We start from the raw sequence: 19639 nt of genomic DNA, 5'->3' as shown, positions 1-19639 counted from the left end.
ACCAAAAAAACAGATAAACTGGACTTCAAAATTAAAAACGTTTTTCTGTCAAAAGACCATCAAGTGAAAAGACAGCCACAGAATGAGAAAATATTTGCAAATCATATATCTTTACAAGGGACGTATCTAAAATATATAAAGGACTCATAACTCAATGGTAAAAAGACAACTCAATTTAAAAGTGGGCAGGGAATTCCCTGGTGGTCCAGTGGTTAGGACTCTGCACTCACTGCTAAGCACCCAGGTTCAATCCCTGGTTGGGGAACGAAGATCCCACAAGCCATGCACTGCAGCCAAAGAAAAATAAATTTTTTAAAAAGTGGGCAAAATATCTGAATAGACATTTTTCCAAGGAAGATATACAAATGGCCCATAAGTACATAAAAAATGCTTGACATCATTAGTCATCAGGGAAATACAAATCAAAAGCCACAGTGAGATCTCTATCAGGGCATCCTGAATCAGAAAGATAGATAACAGGGGCTTCCCTGGTGGCGCAGTGGTTGAGAGTCTGCTTGCTGATGCAGGGGACACGGGTTCGTGCCCTGGTCCGGAAGGGTCCCACATGCCGCGGAGCAGCTGGGCCCGTGAGCCATGGCCGCTGAGCCTGCGCGTCTGGAGCCTGTGCTCCGCAACGGGAGAGGCCACAACAGTGAGAGGCCTGCGTACTGCAAAAAAAAAAAAAAAAGAATCCGCCTGCCAATGCAGGGGACATGGGTTCGAGCCCTGGTCTGGGAAGATCCCACATGCTGCAGAGCAACTAAGCCCGTGCGCCACAACTACTGAGCCTGTGCGCCACAACTACTGAAGCCCACGCGCCTAGAGCCCGTGCTCCACAACAAGAGAAGCCACTGCAATGAGAAGCCCGTGCACCGCAACGAAGAGTAGCCCCCGCTCACCGCAACTAGAGAAAGCCCACACGCAGCAACGAAGACCCAACACAGCCAAAAATAAATTTTTTTTTAAAAAAGGGATGAAAGACTTGAAACCATAAAACTCCTAGAAAAAACATAGGCAATAACGTCCTTGACATCAGTCTTGACGATTTCTGGATCTGACTCCAAAAGCAAAGGAAATAAAAGCAAAAATATACAAGTGGGACTACATGAAACCAGAAAGCTTCTGCACACCAGAGGAAACCATCAACAAAATGAAAAGGCAACCTACTGAATGGTAGAAAATATTGGCAAATCCTAGATCTGATAAGGGGTTGATATACAAAATATATAAAGAACTCATACAACTCAATAGCAAAACAAAAAAAAAACCCACCACAATCTGATTTTAAAATGGGCAGAGGATATGAACATTCTTCCAAAGAAGATGGCCAACTGGTTACATGAAAAGATGCTCATTGTCATTAATGATCAGGGAAATAAAAATCAAAACCACAATCAGTATCTCTGCATACCTGTCAGAATGGCTATAATCAAAAAAAAAAAAAAGTGTTGGCAAGGATGTGGAGGAAAGGGAATCCTTGAATCCACGTGCACTGCTGGTGGGAATGTAAATTGGTGCAGCCACTATGGAGGTTCCTCAAAAAATTAAAAACAGAACTACCATGATCCAGCAATTTCTCTTCTGCATATTTATCTGGAGAAAACGAAAACACTAATTCAAAAAGATATATATACCCCCATGTTCGCTGCAGCATTATTTACAATAGCCAAGATGTGGGAACAACCCAAGTGTCCACCAATGCATGGATGGATAAAGAAAATGTGATAACACACACACTAGAAATATTCAGCCATAAAAAGAATGAAATCTCCTGGTAAACCATAATGGAAAAGAATATGAAAAAGAATACATATATGTATAACTGAGTCACTGCTGTACAGCAGAAATTAACACAACATTGTAAATCAACTACACTTCAATAAAATTAAAAAAAAAAAAGAATGAAATCTCGCCATTTGCAAAAATATGGTTGGACCTTGAGGGCATTATGTTGTGAAATAAGTCAACTAGAAAAAGAAAAAGGTCAATACCATATGATCTCACTTATACGTGGAATTTAAAAACAAAGAAACCCCAAGCTCACAAATACAGAGAACAGACTAGTGGTTGCCTGAGGTTGGAGGTGGGTGAAATGGGTGAAGAAAGTCAAAAGATACAAACTCCCAGTTATAAAATGAGTAAGTCATGGGGATCCACGTACAACATGGTGACTATAGTTAATACTGTATTGCATATTTGAAATTAGTTATAAGAATGGATCTTGAAAGTTCCTACTGCAAGAAAAAAAATTGATAAGCTATGTGTGGTGACACATTAGTTGGACGTACTGTGGTGATCATTCTGAAATATATATAAATATCAAATCGTTACACTGTAAACTAAAACGAATATAATGTATCAGTTATACCTCAATAAAAACAAACAAAACAACAAATAATAATGTAACAGTGTAAAATGTCTTGACGCCAAAAAGTTTGGGAACCACTGCTCTAGATAATACCCTAAACAGTAAATATATTCAAACACAATAGCCAAGTAACTCTATACACATACACACAGAGTGTGTTAAGGCTGACACGTTTCCCTGGACAATGAGACCTAAGAGTACAAATGAGACTATCCCTAATATTCTGTATTCACTTAATAAAATAGTACTTTGAAACTCAACCAGGATGATTCTTTATACTATTTCTTTTTTTTTTTTTTTTGTGGTACACGGGCTTCTTACTGTTGTGGCCTCTCCCGTCGAGGAGCACATGCTCCGGACGCGCAGGCTCAGCGGCCATGGCTCACGGGCCCAGCCGCTCCGCGGCATGTGGGATCTTCCCGGACCGGGGCACGAACCCGCGTCCCCTGCATCGGCAGGCAGACTCTCAACCACTGCGCCACCAGGGAAGCCCCTTTTTCTTTCATTTTAATCAACAGAGATGTGATGGAAAGAACATTAAATATCAAGAGAAAAAAAATAGTACTTTGAACAACGGTCTTTCACCCCTTAGGACTCAGATGTGTACTCTCTCCTTCAGGCTGCCTTGGGTTTAGGGAGTGTAGTTCCTAAGCCTGTGTCACACTGGTGAGAAGGCCCATGGAGCCGAGGAGAAGCACAGTGAGCACGGGGATGTTTGTTAAGAGGCTCTTTCCAGAAAGCTTCAACTGTCTGTCTTCAGAGAAGGAAAGAAAACAAGGCACTAGACTCTGGCCTGGAGTCCCCTGCCCACCTTCCCCATGTTTCTCTGCCACTGATGGGGAAGCATTTGGGTCTGACTTTACAGAAGCCTCCAGGTGTTCCCAATGCCAGTAAAGGTCAGACAGAGCACAGAACTGCTGTCCTGAAGCTAAAAATAATAAAAGGCGAGGAAACTGACTCTCAGATCTAGAAAACAGTGCCCACACACTCTGTCTTCAAGGGCCCATTGGTCAGGCTGTGCTTCTCCACTACCCACCCTGCTCCAGTATGACTTTTTTTTGTTTTTTTTTCCTATTCCTAGCTCACTAGTGACTATCCAGAGATGAATAAGAAAACAAAACAAAAGACGAGATAAAACACAAAACAGGTGAGTTACTGTATCTATGCTTTCCCTGCCACCCATACTTTGCTTCCATTGGCCAAAAACCGTTCACTATACTTTTCTGTGGGCTTCACAGATGAGTGATTCAAAATCCTACCACTAGTTCCTATGGATGGGATAATTCAGGGAGCAAAGCTTCCGGGAGCCTCCCCACTCCACCGGGTTTGGCATTTTTCTGCCCCGCCCCCATAAAGACATTTATATGAAGCTGGTTGAGCAGAAACGTGACCAAATTGGGGGAGTGACTTTAGCATTCTTCACAATAAGGTTGTATCTCCCCATCACTCCACCCCCTAATCACCAACCAGCACAACACAGGGGTGAAGAGCTGAACTACCATTCTCTATTTTCCTTTGCTAAAATAAAGCTTCTACCTTTGGTTCACAGCAAGTCAAGGCTCAAATACTAGTGAGGTGGCTGTTTCATTAGAATAAAAAGTTAATCACTATCTCCAGGCCTCAAGATGCAACTTAAATTTTTTTTTTTTGTAAAATAAAGCTAAACTGAAAAACAAATTTCCCTCAAAAGATAATTAAGGGAAAAGAAAGTCTCAGTTAAATAGACAAGGAACTTTTCATATCAGAATAGGATGGAAGAGGCTCTCTATTGAAAAATCTAAGAAAAAATTCCAACTGTATGCTTCGTGATTAGAATTAGGAGATGTTTTCTGCAAATACAAAGTGGTTTACTTACAAGGTCCTTCGCAGAATTTCTAACTCGAAAGAAGTAGACCACTAAGGTGGTAGGTAAGAGTTCCCACACAAAGAGGACCACTCCGAATACTATGTATCCGGCATCTCCCAGCTGATTCTTCAAGTCTGCCTGTTGAAAAGAGAAGAAAATAAGAGAGTTGCTAGGTTGAGGGCAGAGGAAATAAGTTTGATTCGATTCTTTCTAACATGACAGAGACTAATAATCTAATACAGTGTAATTCTTTCCCCCAAAAATGTGCACCTTGAAATCAGGTACTACTAATGGTCCAGACCTCAGGTGGGGAGTTATTTAAACCAGACAGGATAGATAATTATCTTCTTCAAAATATTCAAAGACAGATACTGCCAATCTCTGAGGTTTTATTCCTTCACCCTCCAAGAATCTTCCTTACATCCAAATTAAGTCTCCAAGCTGATTTTCTTTTCTTCAACAACTGAGTAATGAGAATGCTCTGTTGCCTTCTCGCGATTCTTAAGAGCAGCGTATCATGTGTTACCCTTGGTCTCATCCTTGGGATGAACGTGTCAGTTTTTAAACTTCTCTTCACATTAACCACATCCTATGATTTATCCTTTAAAGCTTTACTGCAGGCTAGATTGTCTAGAAAAAAATTCTCTGAGTCCAGGATGTTTACCTGCCGGACCCGTGAGATGGCTGAGTGGATGTGGCGTAGCAGTGCTGTCCTCTCTGTAGGGCAGAGGGAAGGTGTGTGAGGTTGTCTCTGGGCAAGTCGATCAGAAAGGCCATCATTTCAAAGGAAGACTGCACCAGCATCAAACCATAGGGGCCAATCCCCTGAACGGAATCCTTTTGCCTTCTCTACTACACCGCGTGTAAAGTACAGTAACCGAACCAATCATGCTCTCCTTCGGAAAGGTCACTCTCACACTCTGCATCTCAAATTCTACTTACATGTCTCAAAAGTGTGTTGTGTGTGCTTCTTCCATTCTACATAAATAACCCGCAACTCGGGGCCGTCTGTTTTGCTTGCTGCTAGATCATTTTGGTTGCAACACATAGATCTAGATATGTATAAATAAATAGATATCCCCAAAACAACAGAATTTTTTAAATTGTGGTATTTTAAGTTCGTTATAATTATAAGCTCTTAATTGAAAGAAACGTTGAAATAATTATTTTGTTTTAAAACCAAATCTCTGTTGTTTAATGGGGACAGAGTCTCAGTTTGGGAAGATGAAGAGGTTCTGGAGATGGACGGTGGTGATGGCTGCACAAGTGTGTCAATGCACTGAATGCCTCTGAACTGGACACTTACAGATGATTAAAACGGTCGATTGTGTTGTGTATTTTACCACAATAAAAATCCTCGATGTATTATGAGTAAGTTTCTAGTTTATCATTGTTGAACGCTTAGATCTTTGTGTGTTTGATTTCTCACAACAGGACAGAGCTTCAGCAGTGCTTTGCCCACCTTCCCCCCATCCTATATTTGTGCTGTTCGTTTGGGTGAGGGGCGGCGGTGTTCATTGTGGCGGTTTTTATCCTTTCTAATTATAACATCTTGCATGTGCCTCTTCTGGATTTCATCTTGTCCTCACAGTTTTAACTTATCATGGTCATTTTATTCTCTCCTCCAGAGTCACAATTCAGTGCAAGGTTTGAGCACTGTTGGGATTTTAGAAGTGGATTTGTCTAGAGTTGGGTATTCAGTGTTTTTCCAGGAACATCTCAGGAGCGTTTGCCATTCAATCCAATAGACTCCTACTACAGACGTTTCTGTTTCTTTGTTGTAATGGCTTATCTGCGTGGCTCTTTTCCTCAGCAGACACAAACTCCTACTGGGAGGCTTAGGTCTGTCCTTTTTTGTGTCCCCAGCACTTTGCCCAGGGCTGGAGACAAAGAATCGATATTTCTCAAATGAGAGAACACTAATTCTCATTCTTTTTTATTTTGAGCTTTTGTGAAGATGGATGCCATATTATATTTCACTACCTTTGTTCATTTGTTTTATAATTTATGAATTTCTAGAATACATTATAAAAAAGAAAGAGTTTCATATTGGGATATAAAATGGGCTCTTACTAACACCTTAATATTCTTGGTCACGTTTGTCTAGATTTCCTCAAATGCTATTAGTTTACATGCTCCATTAAAAACAACTTCATAATTTTATGTATTTTCTGAAACCTGGATACAATTTGTTTTTACCTTTGCAAATTTCACCCTTTAATAACATCATATTACATTTATATGAAAGCACTTAAAAAATTTAAGTACTGCTTGACAAAAGCCCCAGAAAGTTGAAAGGAGAAGTGTGTGTGTGTGTGTGTGTGTGTGTGTGTGTGTGTGTGTGTGTGTGTGTTTCCTAGTTTTCTCAGAAGACGCGAGCTGGAACAAGGCAGGAACTATGATCCCACTTTACAGGTGAGGGTGCAGACACCACCCAGGTAAGTGATTCTCAAGGTCACCCAGCTATTTAGCGGCAGAATCAAGGAGCTTACACCTCTCTGCCACGTGGGATGCTGCAAAGCAAAGAGCCACCGATCAGGTGGCCCTCGTCGGCGCCCACTGACCTGGTCTGACACATTGTACCAGTCGTAATCAAAGGAATGGACATTCTTGCTCTGCGAAAACGACAGGATGAACAGGTTGTAGCAGGCTCGGGAGGCGTAGAGCAGGATGACGGTCACACCGACGGCAGTCACCTGACACACGGAGGAGCCCTGGAAGAGAAGGAGCCATGAGGGGGGCGCCCGTTCCGGGCCCAGGACCCCAGCCCCCTCCCAGAACACGGGCTGTGTTCGGACCTGCTAGACCTTCGATCTCAGAGGCACTGCCGTCTCCTCCAAGCTTCTCCTCCACCCTCAGACCTTAAACCCAACTGCAAACCTCACCTCACACCACACCCATCCCAAACTTCAAATTATCTTCATAGAGATGCTTCAAAACCTGGGACTTGATCTGGAGATGCCTGAAAACAGGACCATTTGCCTAAGGCCTAGGTTTGGAAGAACAAGAAAGTCAGATGGCTTATTTGGTTAAATCTCTAAATGCCGCTGGCTCAGCTCCAAGGACCCTCTCAGCTTATGAGCCCAGCGCCCGGCCCCTGGCTTGAGGACAACAAAACCACCTCAGAGGGATGGCGGCTGGCAGACAGCGCTGCTGTGGACAGTGGCTCTGGGCGGTGAGCACTTCCTCAAGACCCAGCATCCTCTAGGCGGGAGTGCTGGAGTCCCCACGTGACTCAGGGCTTGCAATTCTGTGAAAATGCGTCATCTGTGCCCCCATTTACGAAGTTTCAATTTCCAAAGTCAGATGACCCCTGGCTAGAAACGGTTAACTAAAAACCTGAAACCGATTTTTGAGTTTTGTGTTTGAAAGTCATTAACTAAATCTAAGCTAGTGTTTTATTTTGCCAGTGGTAGTTTATTATTAGCTTGTTTGCCATAGGGGTCATCTAAACGGTACTTCGACAATCTAAAATGTGAACCCTCCTATAAAAATCACAATCCTGTCTTTAAAAAGCCTTCGCTAGCCCTTATGCACGAGACACTATAAATAGTAAAGTCAGGCAAAGTGACGTCTAAAATTTGCCGACTTTTCTCAATCAGAAAACGACGGTGCCACAGTAACTTCTGGGATTCGGGAAGAGTTCAGTCACATCACAGGACGCCCTGATGAAGGCTTTGTATTTTTGAAGTTGGAGGCGCAGACTTTAATCTACTGATCACTCCTGAAGACACAGGATCGTGGAAGGCATGGTTGTTCAAGTCTTCAGACCAAAGATGTTACAGCCACACGGGCTGCGAGGCAAGGAAGGCAGGGGGGTGCCCCGGGGCACAGCATCACTGAATTTCCGAAGCAGAGGAGCTGTGAAATCACTCAACTGCTTTACACATGAGAAAACCCAGGCTCCGTGGGGCGACAGGCTGGTGGGCCTGGGGTCCCGCGGCCAGCCAGAGCCCAGGGCGTCTCTCCTGACCTCCACTCGCCACCAGCCTTCTCAATGAGGGAGAGTCGGGGACCAGGCTGGTGAGGGGCACCTCAGAACCCCTGCTCCAGGCAGCAGACCTGCCCCTCTTTGTTTGTTTGGTTTTTTGCGGTACGCGGGCCTCTCACTGCTGTGGCCTCTCCCGTTGCGGAGCACAGGCTCCGGACGCGCAGGCTCAGCGGCCATGGCTCACGGGCCCAGCCGCTCCGCGGCATGTGGGATCTTCCCGGACCGGGGCACGAACCCGCGTCCCCTGCATCGGCAGGCGGACTCTCAACCACTGCGCCACTAGGGAAGCCCCCCTCTTTGTAACTCTGGGGGAAGAAAAGGAGAAGACAGGAACCCTAGAGTGGGGGGCACAGCAGCTAAACAAGAGGACAGGCGGGAGCTGCCCTCTCCCAGTGTACGGTCAGCCCACTCAGGGTGGCTGTTCTCTTGCCCTCTGTCCATCCCCTGCCTGACCAGGGCCCGCTTCACCTACACCTACTCACAGGGCTGACCTGCCTACATACTTGCTCCCAGGGCCCAGCTGGTGATTGTTCTTATCAAGGGGGCGGTGAGGGGCGGGCCCCTCTGCTGGTTTCCCTGGTAACTAAGGAGCCCACCGGATGTCAATCCCCCCACCTTAACTGGTAATCTCTCCTTCCCCCGCCCCGGGAGCGAAGACCGCCACCAAGTCCTGCCTGCCGTCCACTGCACTCGGTGGGGTGTTTCTGCAGGACCTTGCTTCACACGTGTAAGCTCCCCCATCTATTAAACCACTGATATCTCTGTTGCTGACTCCGGGTTCTTTCTTTGGTCTTGAAGCTGGTTATGCACAGGGATTGCAGGTCTGTGGGCTGCAGCCCAACACACAGCGTGTCTGGCTCCATCTCTGAACTGTCACCATGAAAGGCCTGATGTCCTGAACCCCGGGAGCAGTTCCCACTCTTAAGGGGGACCCCCTTATGGGCACAGCCAAGGCAGGGGTGAGCGTGGATCTGAGTCTCCCTGCACTACGACAGGGTGGTGGAGAGGAGAGACCCCAGACACCGGAGCCAGGCTGCGGAGACCAAATCTTGGCTCTGCATCTCCTGGCTGTGTAACCCAGGGCGAGCCTCTGACCTCTTTTTGCCTCAGTTTCCCTATCTATCAAGTGAGTGATACCTACTTCCATAGAGTTGTGAGGGTTACAGTCGTTTCCACATGCAGAGCGCTTATAAAAGTGCCGGGAACGCAGGGAACACTAGGTGTGTGTTTCTATTAATATTAGTGGCACAATCAATGCCACTGGTCCTTTAAAATGTCACTTAAACCGCTGTATCCATAAACCAGAGTCTTAGCTCTCTGCCAGTAACTCTGCACACCCCCATACGCCACAAGCCACCCAGAGCCAACTCTTCTCACATACAAAATTCAAGGAACTACAAGGCTCCCTGTTTTGGCAACCACAACCCGGCTCATCATTTGCAGAGAGGTCAGGTTGAGTTCTGTTTGCAAACCAGGGAACTCTTCTGAGAACCAGGGGGAACCAGCGGGATCTCGACCACATGTCCACCTTACCTTAGACTCCAAGTAAATGTTGGCTAAGGACATCTTGGAGATTTTGTAGAGACAGATGGACAGGGAGACGGCACACAGCACGAAGAGCGAGTCGTTGATGGCCACACGCACGGAGACGATCCCTTTCCTCTCCCAGGTGCCCGTCTTCACCAGCACTGCACAGGTTAAATTCACCAGCAGGAAAACGAGGCTGATGAAGAGCGAGGCCAGGTAGAGGGGTAACCTGGGAAGGACCAGAGAAGAGACTGAAGGCATCCTTCCACGCATGCTGCCCGTACATTCTAGATCAATCCACAAGGAAACTGTAATTTTTTTTTTTGGTTAAATGCTAGAAGCAGAACATGCCAAAGTTAACACTTAAGAGCTCAGAGTTTGGGGCTGGTAGATGCAAACGATTACATTTAGAATGGATAAACAACAAAGTCCTACTGTAGAGCACAGGGAACTATATTCAATATCCTGTGATAAACCATAATGGGAAAGAATATAAAAAGAATGTGTATATGTGTATAACTGAGCCACTTTGCTGTACAGCTGAGATCGGCACAACATTGTACATCAACTATATTTCAATTAAAAAAATCAAAAAAAAGAAAAAAAAAAGAGCTTGGTCTTTGGAGGGTTCCCAATCTAAAAGATGAATCAACTACAAACTGTGCTCTCAGGAAGGTCCTTTACCCGAGCCCCGCTTCCCCTGTCCCTGGGAGGCTGTGAGGATCAGAGGGGTGTATGTACATGGGCTGATGCACCCCCTACTCACAAGGATGCAGAGAGCAGAGCCGGGCTCAGAGGCAGGGCTGGGTTTCGGGGAGAGCGGGAAGCATCCTGCACTCTGAGAACCTGGGCAAGATCGCCCTGGGTGAGCCTCACTGTCACCATCCGAAAGCAGACTAAATAATACCCACCTTGCCGGCTGTTTTTGCAGATCAAGCGAGATAATGCTTAAAAAGGATTTTAGGGAATTCCCTGGTGGTCCAGTGGTTAAGGCTCTGCGCTTTCACTGCCGAGGGCCGGGTTCCACCCCTGGTAGGGGAAGTAAGATCCTGCAAGTGGCGCAGCCGAAAAAGAAAGGGTTTTACCCCCCCCCCAAAGTCATCGAGTCTGGGCAGCACCCCCTTTTGCGTGGGAACACTCACTAGTGGACAGTCTGCAGTGAGTACGCCTCAGCCTCAGCACTCCCCGGGCCGGAAGGGGACAGGCTATGCCACTGGCCGTTTTTTGTTTTTTTTTTTCGGTACGCGGGCCTCTCACTGTTGTGGCCTCTCCCGTTGCAGAGCACAGGCTCCAGACGCGCAGGCTCAGCGGCCATGGCTCACAGGCCTCTCACTGTTGTGGCCTCTCCCGTTGCGGAGCACAGGCTCCGGACACACAGGCTCAGCGGCCATGGCTCACGGGCCCAGCCATTCTGCGGCATGTGGGATCTTCCCAGACCGGGGCACGAACCCGCGTGCCCTGCATCGGCAGGCAGACTCTCAACCACTGTGCCACCAGGGAAGCCCCCACTAGTTGTTTTTGACTTGTGGTTTCTCAGAGCTACACGCCGCCTACATGACCTGTGCAAGGTCTGGAGAGAGGTTTCTCAGATTTACCAAAACCGAAATCAGTTCAAGTTTCCCTCTAGGACTGTCCATATCGTGTTTACTTCAGGTAAATATCACTCAAGAGGCAAATAAGGAACAGACTGGTTTGGCTCAAAAATAGACCATTTAAGTTGAATATGTCCGCAAGTCCCAAAGCAGAAAACCAGCAACTAAAAGCAGGCTTGAAGCTAGAAGGTAGTGTTGGGGTCTTCCAAAGCCATCACAGACTGGGTCCTGGTCCCAGCTCCAGCCATCACGCCACTGACAGTAGTCAGTGACTGCTGGGAGGCGAAGCACAGCAATGGGGCAGCTGCAGTTTGCTTTCCTGCCATCAGATGTCAGGGTGATGGAATAAACCCCCCACTTACCCAAGCTAATCTGAATGGGATTTTATGTCTTGCAATGAATGATTTACTATCCACTGGCAAAGGCTCTCACGTACTTTTTCTACCAAAGGAATTTGGCCTACCCCACCCCTCCTCAGCCTTCAGATCTTAGCTCAAACATCACTGCTTCCAAGAAGCCTTTCCTGACACCTCCTGCACACCCAGCCCTCACCAGATGCACACGATCAGGTCTCCCTGAGGTCTGCTTCCCGGTCCCCCGCACTTGAACTTCGCAGACTTATCACCAGTTTATAATGAAGCATACGGACAGTGACCTGACCACATGCTGCTTCTACCTAGGCAGTTCGCTCCACGAGGGTCGAGATTTCGGCTCTTTCCTTCCCCGCTCTATCCACACTGTATACCGCAGGAGCTCAATAAATGTCAAGGAGGAAGAGAGGGAAGGAGTCAGCCAGATGAAACGTGCACTCTGAATCCAGGAAGCGGCAGCTGACTAAACAAGGGCTGCCCTTTCTCTCCTACACACGCTACTGCAGCAGATACTAGATCCTCCCCCTTCTTGTGGAGACAATCTAAACTTGAGGGGCTGTCTCTTTCAAAGTTAGAGAGAAAGAACTGCAGTTCTTCCCACCCGAGCCCTGTGCTGGGGGACCGAGGTAACAAGATGGACAAGAGGTGGCCCGGGTCCCCTGCTCAGGGTGGCCGGGAAGACACTGGAGGGACGGACAAAGCACATGAAGACAGAGTATGATTGGTACAAAGTCAGAGATGCAGGAAAGAGTATGCTTCGTTCGGGCTGAAGGGTGTTTGTAGGACTGAGCACCAGCCCTGCAAGGGAGACAGACGGGGGTGGGAGAGAGACCGGAGGGGTGGGCAGGACAGCCGGGGAACACTCGAGGTTGATAAGCAAAGGAGTGACCGACGTGGCCATGTCTGTCTTTGAGAAAGACGGGATGGCAGAGCAGGGAAGGGGTGAAGAGCCCGCAGTCGGCAGACAACGGCCCCGGGGAGATGAGCAGGGGGGCGTGCCAGAGGCAGGGGGGCGGGGGGCCGTGGGGATGGACACAGGGTGATGCCATTAAAGGAGATGAGAGATGTGCACAGGGGTGGTGAGAGCTGCCGCCCACCGGCCCAGGGCAAGGTCCAGCGTGACCCTCGCCCCTGGAGTTGTGCCGCGTGAGGCTGGCGGTGGGCAGCTCTTTGAAAGCTCAGAGATCCATCTTCACGTGTAGTCACGCATTCAAAGCTTTTCACACAGAAACAGGTTTGGGGCAGGGGGGAGGCACATGAATTAGTTGCCAAGGACAGGTTCTTTTATAGGACGTGATCACTGGTCCAGGCCCTTGCAATCCACCTCATCTGCTCTGTACCACGTTCTCACGGTGATGGGGGAAATCAGGGGCATGGAGAGAGAGACAAAGGAAGGACCAATGGGGAGTCACCAAAAATCTGCATTCTGGTTCCTCGAAAGCCCTATTTTTTTATTGTTTTATTATTATCTGCTGTGCTTTTGTGAAGAACACAATTTAGAAACATCCAGAACCCTCTGGAATCAGCCCTACCGTTCCCGGCCCCTTGGTGGTATGTGCGCACACTCTGTATACACGTGACGGTGATGAGCCTCCGGGAAAAGCACAATCTGGACATTCAGCTTTCCCGGAGGACTCCTCCTGGGCATTGTTTTAAATACCATGGTGGATATAAATTCTTACTACTCTTTACTACGGTAAATAATACAGGACCCCTAGAGGACACTGGGGACGGGGAAAGCAAAAGCCAACCAGGCCCAGCTCACCACCCAGACACACTGCTGGTGTGTGCCCCCGGCCACCCTCTCTGTCTTGAATGGTCACACGACAGCCACCGAGCCTCCGCTCCCCCCATACCCTCCCCAGCTCTGCTCTCATCTGCTGGGCGTGACCCAGAGGGCTTGGGTCACAGAGCCACGACGCTAGGCGGGTCCTCGGCCGCTCGGGGCTGCCGTGTCCTCCTCTGTGAAACGGAGCTGACCCTTCCTTCCTGCCTCAAAGAGCAACTGTGAGAATTCAAGGGACCCTGAGCTTCTCCTCTGACATCACCCAGGGAGCAGTGAGGCCTCACCCTCGTCAAGAGCAACTTCTAGAAAAAGGCGTCACCTCCTGCCCCATCACCTCCTCCGCAGGTACCCCTGCTGCCTCAAGTCCTCCCACCACCTGCTCACTGACCTCAAAGGCGTGACCCTAGCCCCATCCTTCCCCCGTCTGAGCCTGTCCCTGGAGGCCCCTGGTCCCTCTTCCCCCTCTTCTTCCCCCAGGGTGACAGCACCTATGGCTCCTGCTCTGCACCTTCTTCCTCGGGAAATACGTTCCCTCCTCCGGCCTCAGTTACAGCTCCTGTACGACCACGTTCAAAAGCGCTTGTCTCACCAACCGGACCATCCCCTCAGTGGACGGCGCTCAGAATTACCTCCGGCCTGCATTCCAAGATGTCAACCGTGGCTGCGCGGGAAAGAACCTCCTCCTGAGGCCTGATGTCACCACGGAGGACGTGTGTCGGCTCTGTGCCCAGAAGTTCCAGGGGGCCGACCCCGAGGAGTACGCGGAAGAAGAGCCCACCGCCTCCTAGGAGACACGAGGGGCTTCCCAGTGGTGTGCATCCAAAGAGCGGAGTCAGGAACCTGGCCTCTGGCTTCCACGTGCTCGTGCTTGCAAAGCAGTCACCTCCTGGGGGACCGCTCGGTTCAGTGACGGAGCCATCCACAGGCCGACGTGGCCAAGGGCACCTTTAGCCACGACGCCCAAGCAGGGTAGCTGAGGTTCATGTAACAGTAGGATCCATCCTTCGGAGCTGGAGAATTGCATCTGATGGTTCAGGTGCCCCAAGATCGTTTGCTGCCTACGCCCAGCCAGGTGCTGGGTTGGCTCACGTGTATGTATACGTACTAAATAAACATTTAAGGTACAAGCTCTTGAGTTCAACAGCTGGCTTTTGGGAAGACTGTCCGATGCGGTGCATGAAAGACCTCTCAGTTCAGTGTCTCCATCCATTCCTCCCTCCCTCCCTTCCTTCCTTCTTTTTTTAATGAAGAGCCTTTGTGTTTTTATATCTTTCATAGAAATTTTTATAGCAGTTGCAGGTAAACTGTCAGGATTGGTTTTTAAAATATTTTTGTAACTTTAAGATATTCTATAATTATGCATGTGATTTTAACATTTAATATGCAAAAAGAAATCTCTTGCTGGATTTGAGAGTACTGCATTTTAAAAGTCTCTCTTCTGTAACCGGATGTTTGGGCAACTTTGTGGGGAGAGACTGCTGGGTTTCTTACAGCCATGTATTACTGACACTGGCCACAGAATGCCTTTGGAAATCCGGCGTACTGTTATCACCTTATTCACGCTCAGTGGTATCGCATTGTTTTGTGTTTTCACCAAGTGATGCTGAGGATGAGGAAAGAAATGAATGTAGAGAGAGGTCGAGAGGGAAATACAGACGCTAACAGAGGACTAAGGGGTGGAGTCTGCTGGTTCAGGCTCCTTAAAGGAAGTGGGAAAAGGAGATAGAAGGAACCACCTATGCTGAAAATACTGTGAATATGCAGTGAGATTTGCAGAATCTGTCCCATGTTATTTGCTTTCGGAAGCAATTTTGAAAACCCCACGAGGAAAAAAACATAAGAACAATGCTTTTTTTTTTCCTTTTCCACATAAATCAAAACAAACAGCATCAAATTATTTTCGGCAGAAACCACGTAATGTGAGTTTGGAAAGGAGTTTGCAAATGCACCAAAAAGCCCACCTGTGTTGTAGAATGTGTGGTGAAGTTAAATTTCTGTTTTACGAAACCTCCTTGGGCGGGGGGCAGTTTGCACAGAGGATGAGGGTCTCGTATCAACGTAACACAGGTAGTTACAAAAACATGTTACTGTACTGTGTAAAGATGCATAGTCATCTAATTTGGTTGGCTTTGTACCTTGTCCCTTTCTAAGCTTTTGCTGTACATCTAGAACCCTCAACACATACCGTGTCGTACTTCCTTTTGTAAATGTTTTTTTAATGGAATTTTGCACATAATACATTATAATACTGTATGATAATCATCTGTGAAAATAATCCTTGAAATATATATTTTTTAAAAGCGCTTGTCGGGCTTCCCTGGTGGCGCAGAGGATGAGCCTCTGCACATCCGGAGCCTGTGCTCCGCAGCAGGAGAGGCCACAACAGTGAGAGGCCCGCGTACCGCAAAAAAAAAAAAAAAAAAAGCGCTCGTCTCGAGCCACTGCCTCTGTCCAAGTCGACTCACGTTCCAAACAGCCTCCACTGAGGCCCATGTGCAAGCTTAATTTCTAATGTTCCTCCTCCTGCACGTCCCCAAGTTTTCCTAATACAGCTGTCCCCCAGTATCTGCAAGGGACAGCTTCCAGGATCACCAGCCAATACCAAAATCCAAGGATGCTCAAGTCCACTACAGAGAAGAGTGCAGTACATGTCACATAAGGGACTGTCAGCCCCCTCCCACCCTCCAGATCTGCAGGTGCGGAATCTGTGGATACGGAGGGCTGACTGTAAAGTATTGCTACTTTAAACTGTCCTTCTTAGAAGCAACATCATTCCATGGTAGACTCTGAAGTCCCAGACAAATAGTCTGGCAGAAACATGAACTGAACTCCTCAAAAGTAGTGAAGGGACAGACACAGAGAACAGACTTGTGATTGTCAAGGTGGGTTGGGGGAGGGATGGATTGGGAGTTTGGGACTAGCAGATGCAAGCTATTACATACAGAACGGATAAACAAGGTCCTACTGTATAGTACAAGGAACTATTTTCAATATCCTGTGATAAACCATAATGGAGACGAATATGAAAAAGAATGTGTATATGTATAACAGAGTCACTTTGCTGTACAGCAGAAATTAACACATTGTAAATCAAATATACCTCAATAAAATTTTTTTAAAAAGCAGTGAAGGGCTTCCCTCGTGGCGCAGTGGTTAAAAATCTGCCTGCCAATGCAGGGGATGCGGTTTCAAGCCCTGGTCTGGGAAGATCCCACATGCCGCGGAGCAACTAAGCCCGTGCGCCACAACTACTGAACCTGCGCTCTAGAGCCCGCAAGTGACAACTACTGAGCCCACGTGCCACAACTGCTGAAGCCCACACACCTAGAGCCCGTGCTCCGCAACAAGAGAAGCCACCACAATGAGAAGCCCGCGCTCGCCGCAACCATAGAAAGCCCACGCGCAGCAACGAGAACCCAACACAGCCAAAAATAAATAAGTAAATTTTTTTTAAAAAGCATTGAAGGGAAACATCAAGATCAGATGAAAAACAAAAACAAACACACAGCACACAAGTCTCATCACTTGTATCTTGGCCCATGTACTATCACCTAAATTTCTGAACTTCAGCTTCCTGGGATACAAAAGGAGGATCAAAACATACACTTCCAGGGCTTCCCTGGTGGCGCAGTGGTTGAGAGTCCGCCTGCCGATGCAGGGGACACGGGTTCGTGCCCCGGTCCGGGAGGATCCCACATGCCGCGGAGCGGCTGGGCCTGTGGGCCGTGGCTGCTGAGCCTGCGCGTCCGGAGCCTGTGCTCCGCAACGGGAGAGGCCACAGCAGTGAGAGACCCGCGTACCGCAAAAAAAAAAAAAAAAAAAAAAAAGCAAAACATATACTTTCAGAATTCTAAATAAAAGTCTTTGTACATTTAAGATGATACATGTTTAAATAGAATATGTATACATTTTTACATGTTTGTAAAGTAACAAAATAACTAAAATTTCATTTTGACTCTAGAAGGTAAGTGGCCAAAGCCACCTTTCCAGAAATGTTTACCTAGGCAGCCGAGCTCTCCCAGGCAGGGAAATCAGCACACCTTGGCTCACGTGGTGCCCATCTCACACCTTCTGAACACCTTGTCTCCCTTCCCCCTCTGCCCAAGGCTGACCATTCTTGAATTTTGTTTTGTTTTTTTCTATACAGCAGGTTCTTATTAGTTCTCTATTTTATACATATTAGTGTATACATGTCAATCCCAATCTCCCAATTCATCCCACCACCACCACCCCGCCCCCAGGGAAGTCCCCCAAGGCTGACCATTCTTGAAGCCACTGGGGTTCTTTGCTGCTGGGAAGTCAATAGGCCTCTTGGAAAACTTGGGGAAAGCGATGGACCCGCCCCGCACCCCCAGGAAAAACATGCATATCTACCTCCTGCCATCCATTCGGCATGTGATTTAAAGCCTCCCCTTCCAGATTATACGCCTCTCCTGCTCAGCCCTGCATGGGTCTCACTGGTGAGTTCCAGAAACAGAGCCCGCCAGCAGTCGGCAGCCAGGGACTGGGGGTCAGGCCACAAGGGGGAGGGGGCAGGGCCTGGGGACAAGGCTCTACCAGAGCTGCACCTGCACCCAGAGGGGAGGAAGGGGGATGTCAGGCCCCGTGGGCATCTTTAGGGAGCTCGCCTTCCTTCTGCTGAGGCCCTTGACCTCGCAAGCGCCTCGGAAAGGTTTAGATGCAGCGTTCTCCCTGGTTAGGAAAGGCACCAGACTCTTGTTTCTTTTCTGGCCATGCCACACGGCATGTGGGATCTTAGTTCCCCGACCACGGACCAAACCCACGCCCCCTGCAGTGGAAGCTGGGAGTCTTAACCACTGGGCCGCCAGGGAAGTCCCTACCACACTCTTGTTTCTTCTAATCATGGCCAATATGCTGCAAGGCCTGCTAAGCGGTGATTCAGTGAGCAGTGAACTCAACACCCGGCAAGCAGGACGGTTTCGGGCAGCTCACAGAGGAGTGATGTGTGCAAACCTTGAGGTCACCTGCTGTCACACAGAGAAATGTCCCAGGGGGCGGGGGGCGGGGGGTGAACTTACCGGTATTTGAGTAATTCTGGAGAATATTTTGACTTGGCTTTAAAAATCACCTGCAATGACAAAAAAACACAGCAAGTTGGGTACACAATCTGCTGACACTGACAAACTGATATCATTGCTTAGAACTCCCCTTTCCCTTGGTGCCTGGGCGCTGGGGCACAGCCTCTGAAATTGAGATGTCTGCTTTGTGAGAAAGTTTGTGAAGCTAAACATTGTTTAGGCTGTGCATACAATTTAAATTTAATTTGAAACTTAAAAGGAAAAGCATTTACAAATGGTTAAAATGTTTTGTTTTTTTAAGGTATTACTGGTCTACCACTAGCCAGTACGTCCCTTATTTTAAGATTTATATTTGAGGGACTTCCCTGGTGGTCCAGTGGTTAAGACTCCACGCTTCCAATGCAGGGGGCGTGGGCTCAATCCCTGGTCAGGGAACTAAGATCCCACATGCTGCACAGTGTGGCCAAAAAAAAAAAAAAAAAAAAATTTGTATTTCAGTCCATACTTCCCCCAGAGATAAACAGTTCACTCTCACTTTATTAGGACTTTCACTGGCACCAAAAGAATGCGGTTTGAATGTACGTGTGTCCATCGACTCAGGCCTCAAACTCTGCAGCCCACTGGACTATAGGAGTGTCAAACTCGATGACATGCTGCCTGTTGGAATTTCCCCAGATTTTCGCAGCCTGCACAGTCTGTTAACAGGCCCATGTGGGGGGCAGAGGCTGGCCTGGCAGAGCCTGTGAGAAGGCCTTCGAAGGGGAGACAGAAAGCAGGTGTCAGCACAGGCTCCAGCCCCACGAGACACGCGGCTCTTCCCACGGGGTGGGTGTGTGCTCGCGGGAGCCCTGAGGGCGGTCACCGGTCAGGGTCTGGCTCGGGATGCATTGGAGCAGCCGTGCAGGTGCCCATACGCTTGCTCTCCTGACCCCCGGTGTCTGCGAGCAGGTGGCGGCAGCACGGGCAGGAGGAAAGGAAGGGTGTGGAAGAGGAGAGGAGTAAGGACATTTTTTCAGAGATGCTCCTGCCGTGGACCGCGAGGGTCAGACGACCTGCGCTCCCTGCATCCAGGCTCTCCCTCTGCACGGAGCTCCCAAACACGCCCTGGGCACCCCGCCT

The 19639-nt window shown here is 48.1% G+C and overlaps 1 protein-coding gene across 1 annotated transcript in view; it reads right to left on the bottom strand.

Moving 5' to 3' along the window:
• Positions 1-19639, bottom strand: part of GPR137B (G protein-coupled receptor 137B) — a 51779-nt gene that overhangs the window by 5593 nt on the left and 26547 nt on the right. Inside the window, exons 2-5 of the mRNA XM_004271553.4 lie at positions 18521-18570; positions 9739-9961; positions 6779-6928; positions 4224-4352 (exon numbers count right to left, since the gene is read on the bottom strand). Of these exons, the coding sequence (XP_004271601.1) occupies positions 4224-4352; positions 6779-6928; positions 9739-9961; positions 18521-18570 (552 nt within the window). The remainder of the gene's footprint in view (positions 1-4223; positions 4353-6778; positions 6929-9738; positions 9962-18520; positions 18571-19639) is intronic.

The sequence above is a fragment of the Orcinus orca genome, chromosome 14 (assembly GCF_937001465.1).
Source record: "Orcinus orca chromosome 14, mOrcOrc1.1, whole genome shotgun sequence".
In the NCBI taxonomy this organism is placed as follows: domain Eukaryota; kingdom Metazoa; phylum Chordata; class Mammalia; order Artiodactyla; family Delphinidae; genus Orcinus; species Orcinus orca.
Note: the sequence above shows the minus strand (reverse complement) of the source record. Positions and strands in the feature narration are given on the sequence as shown.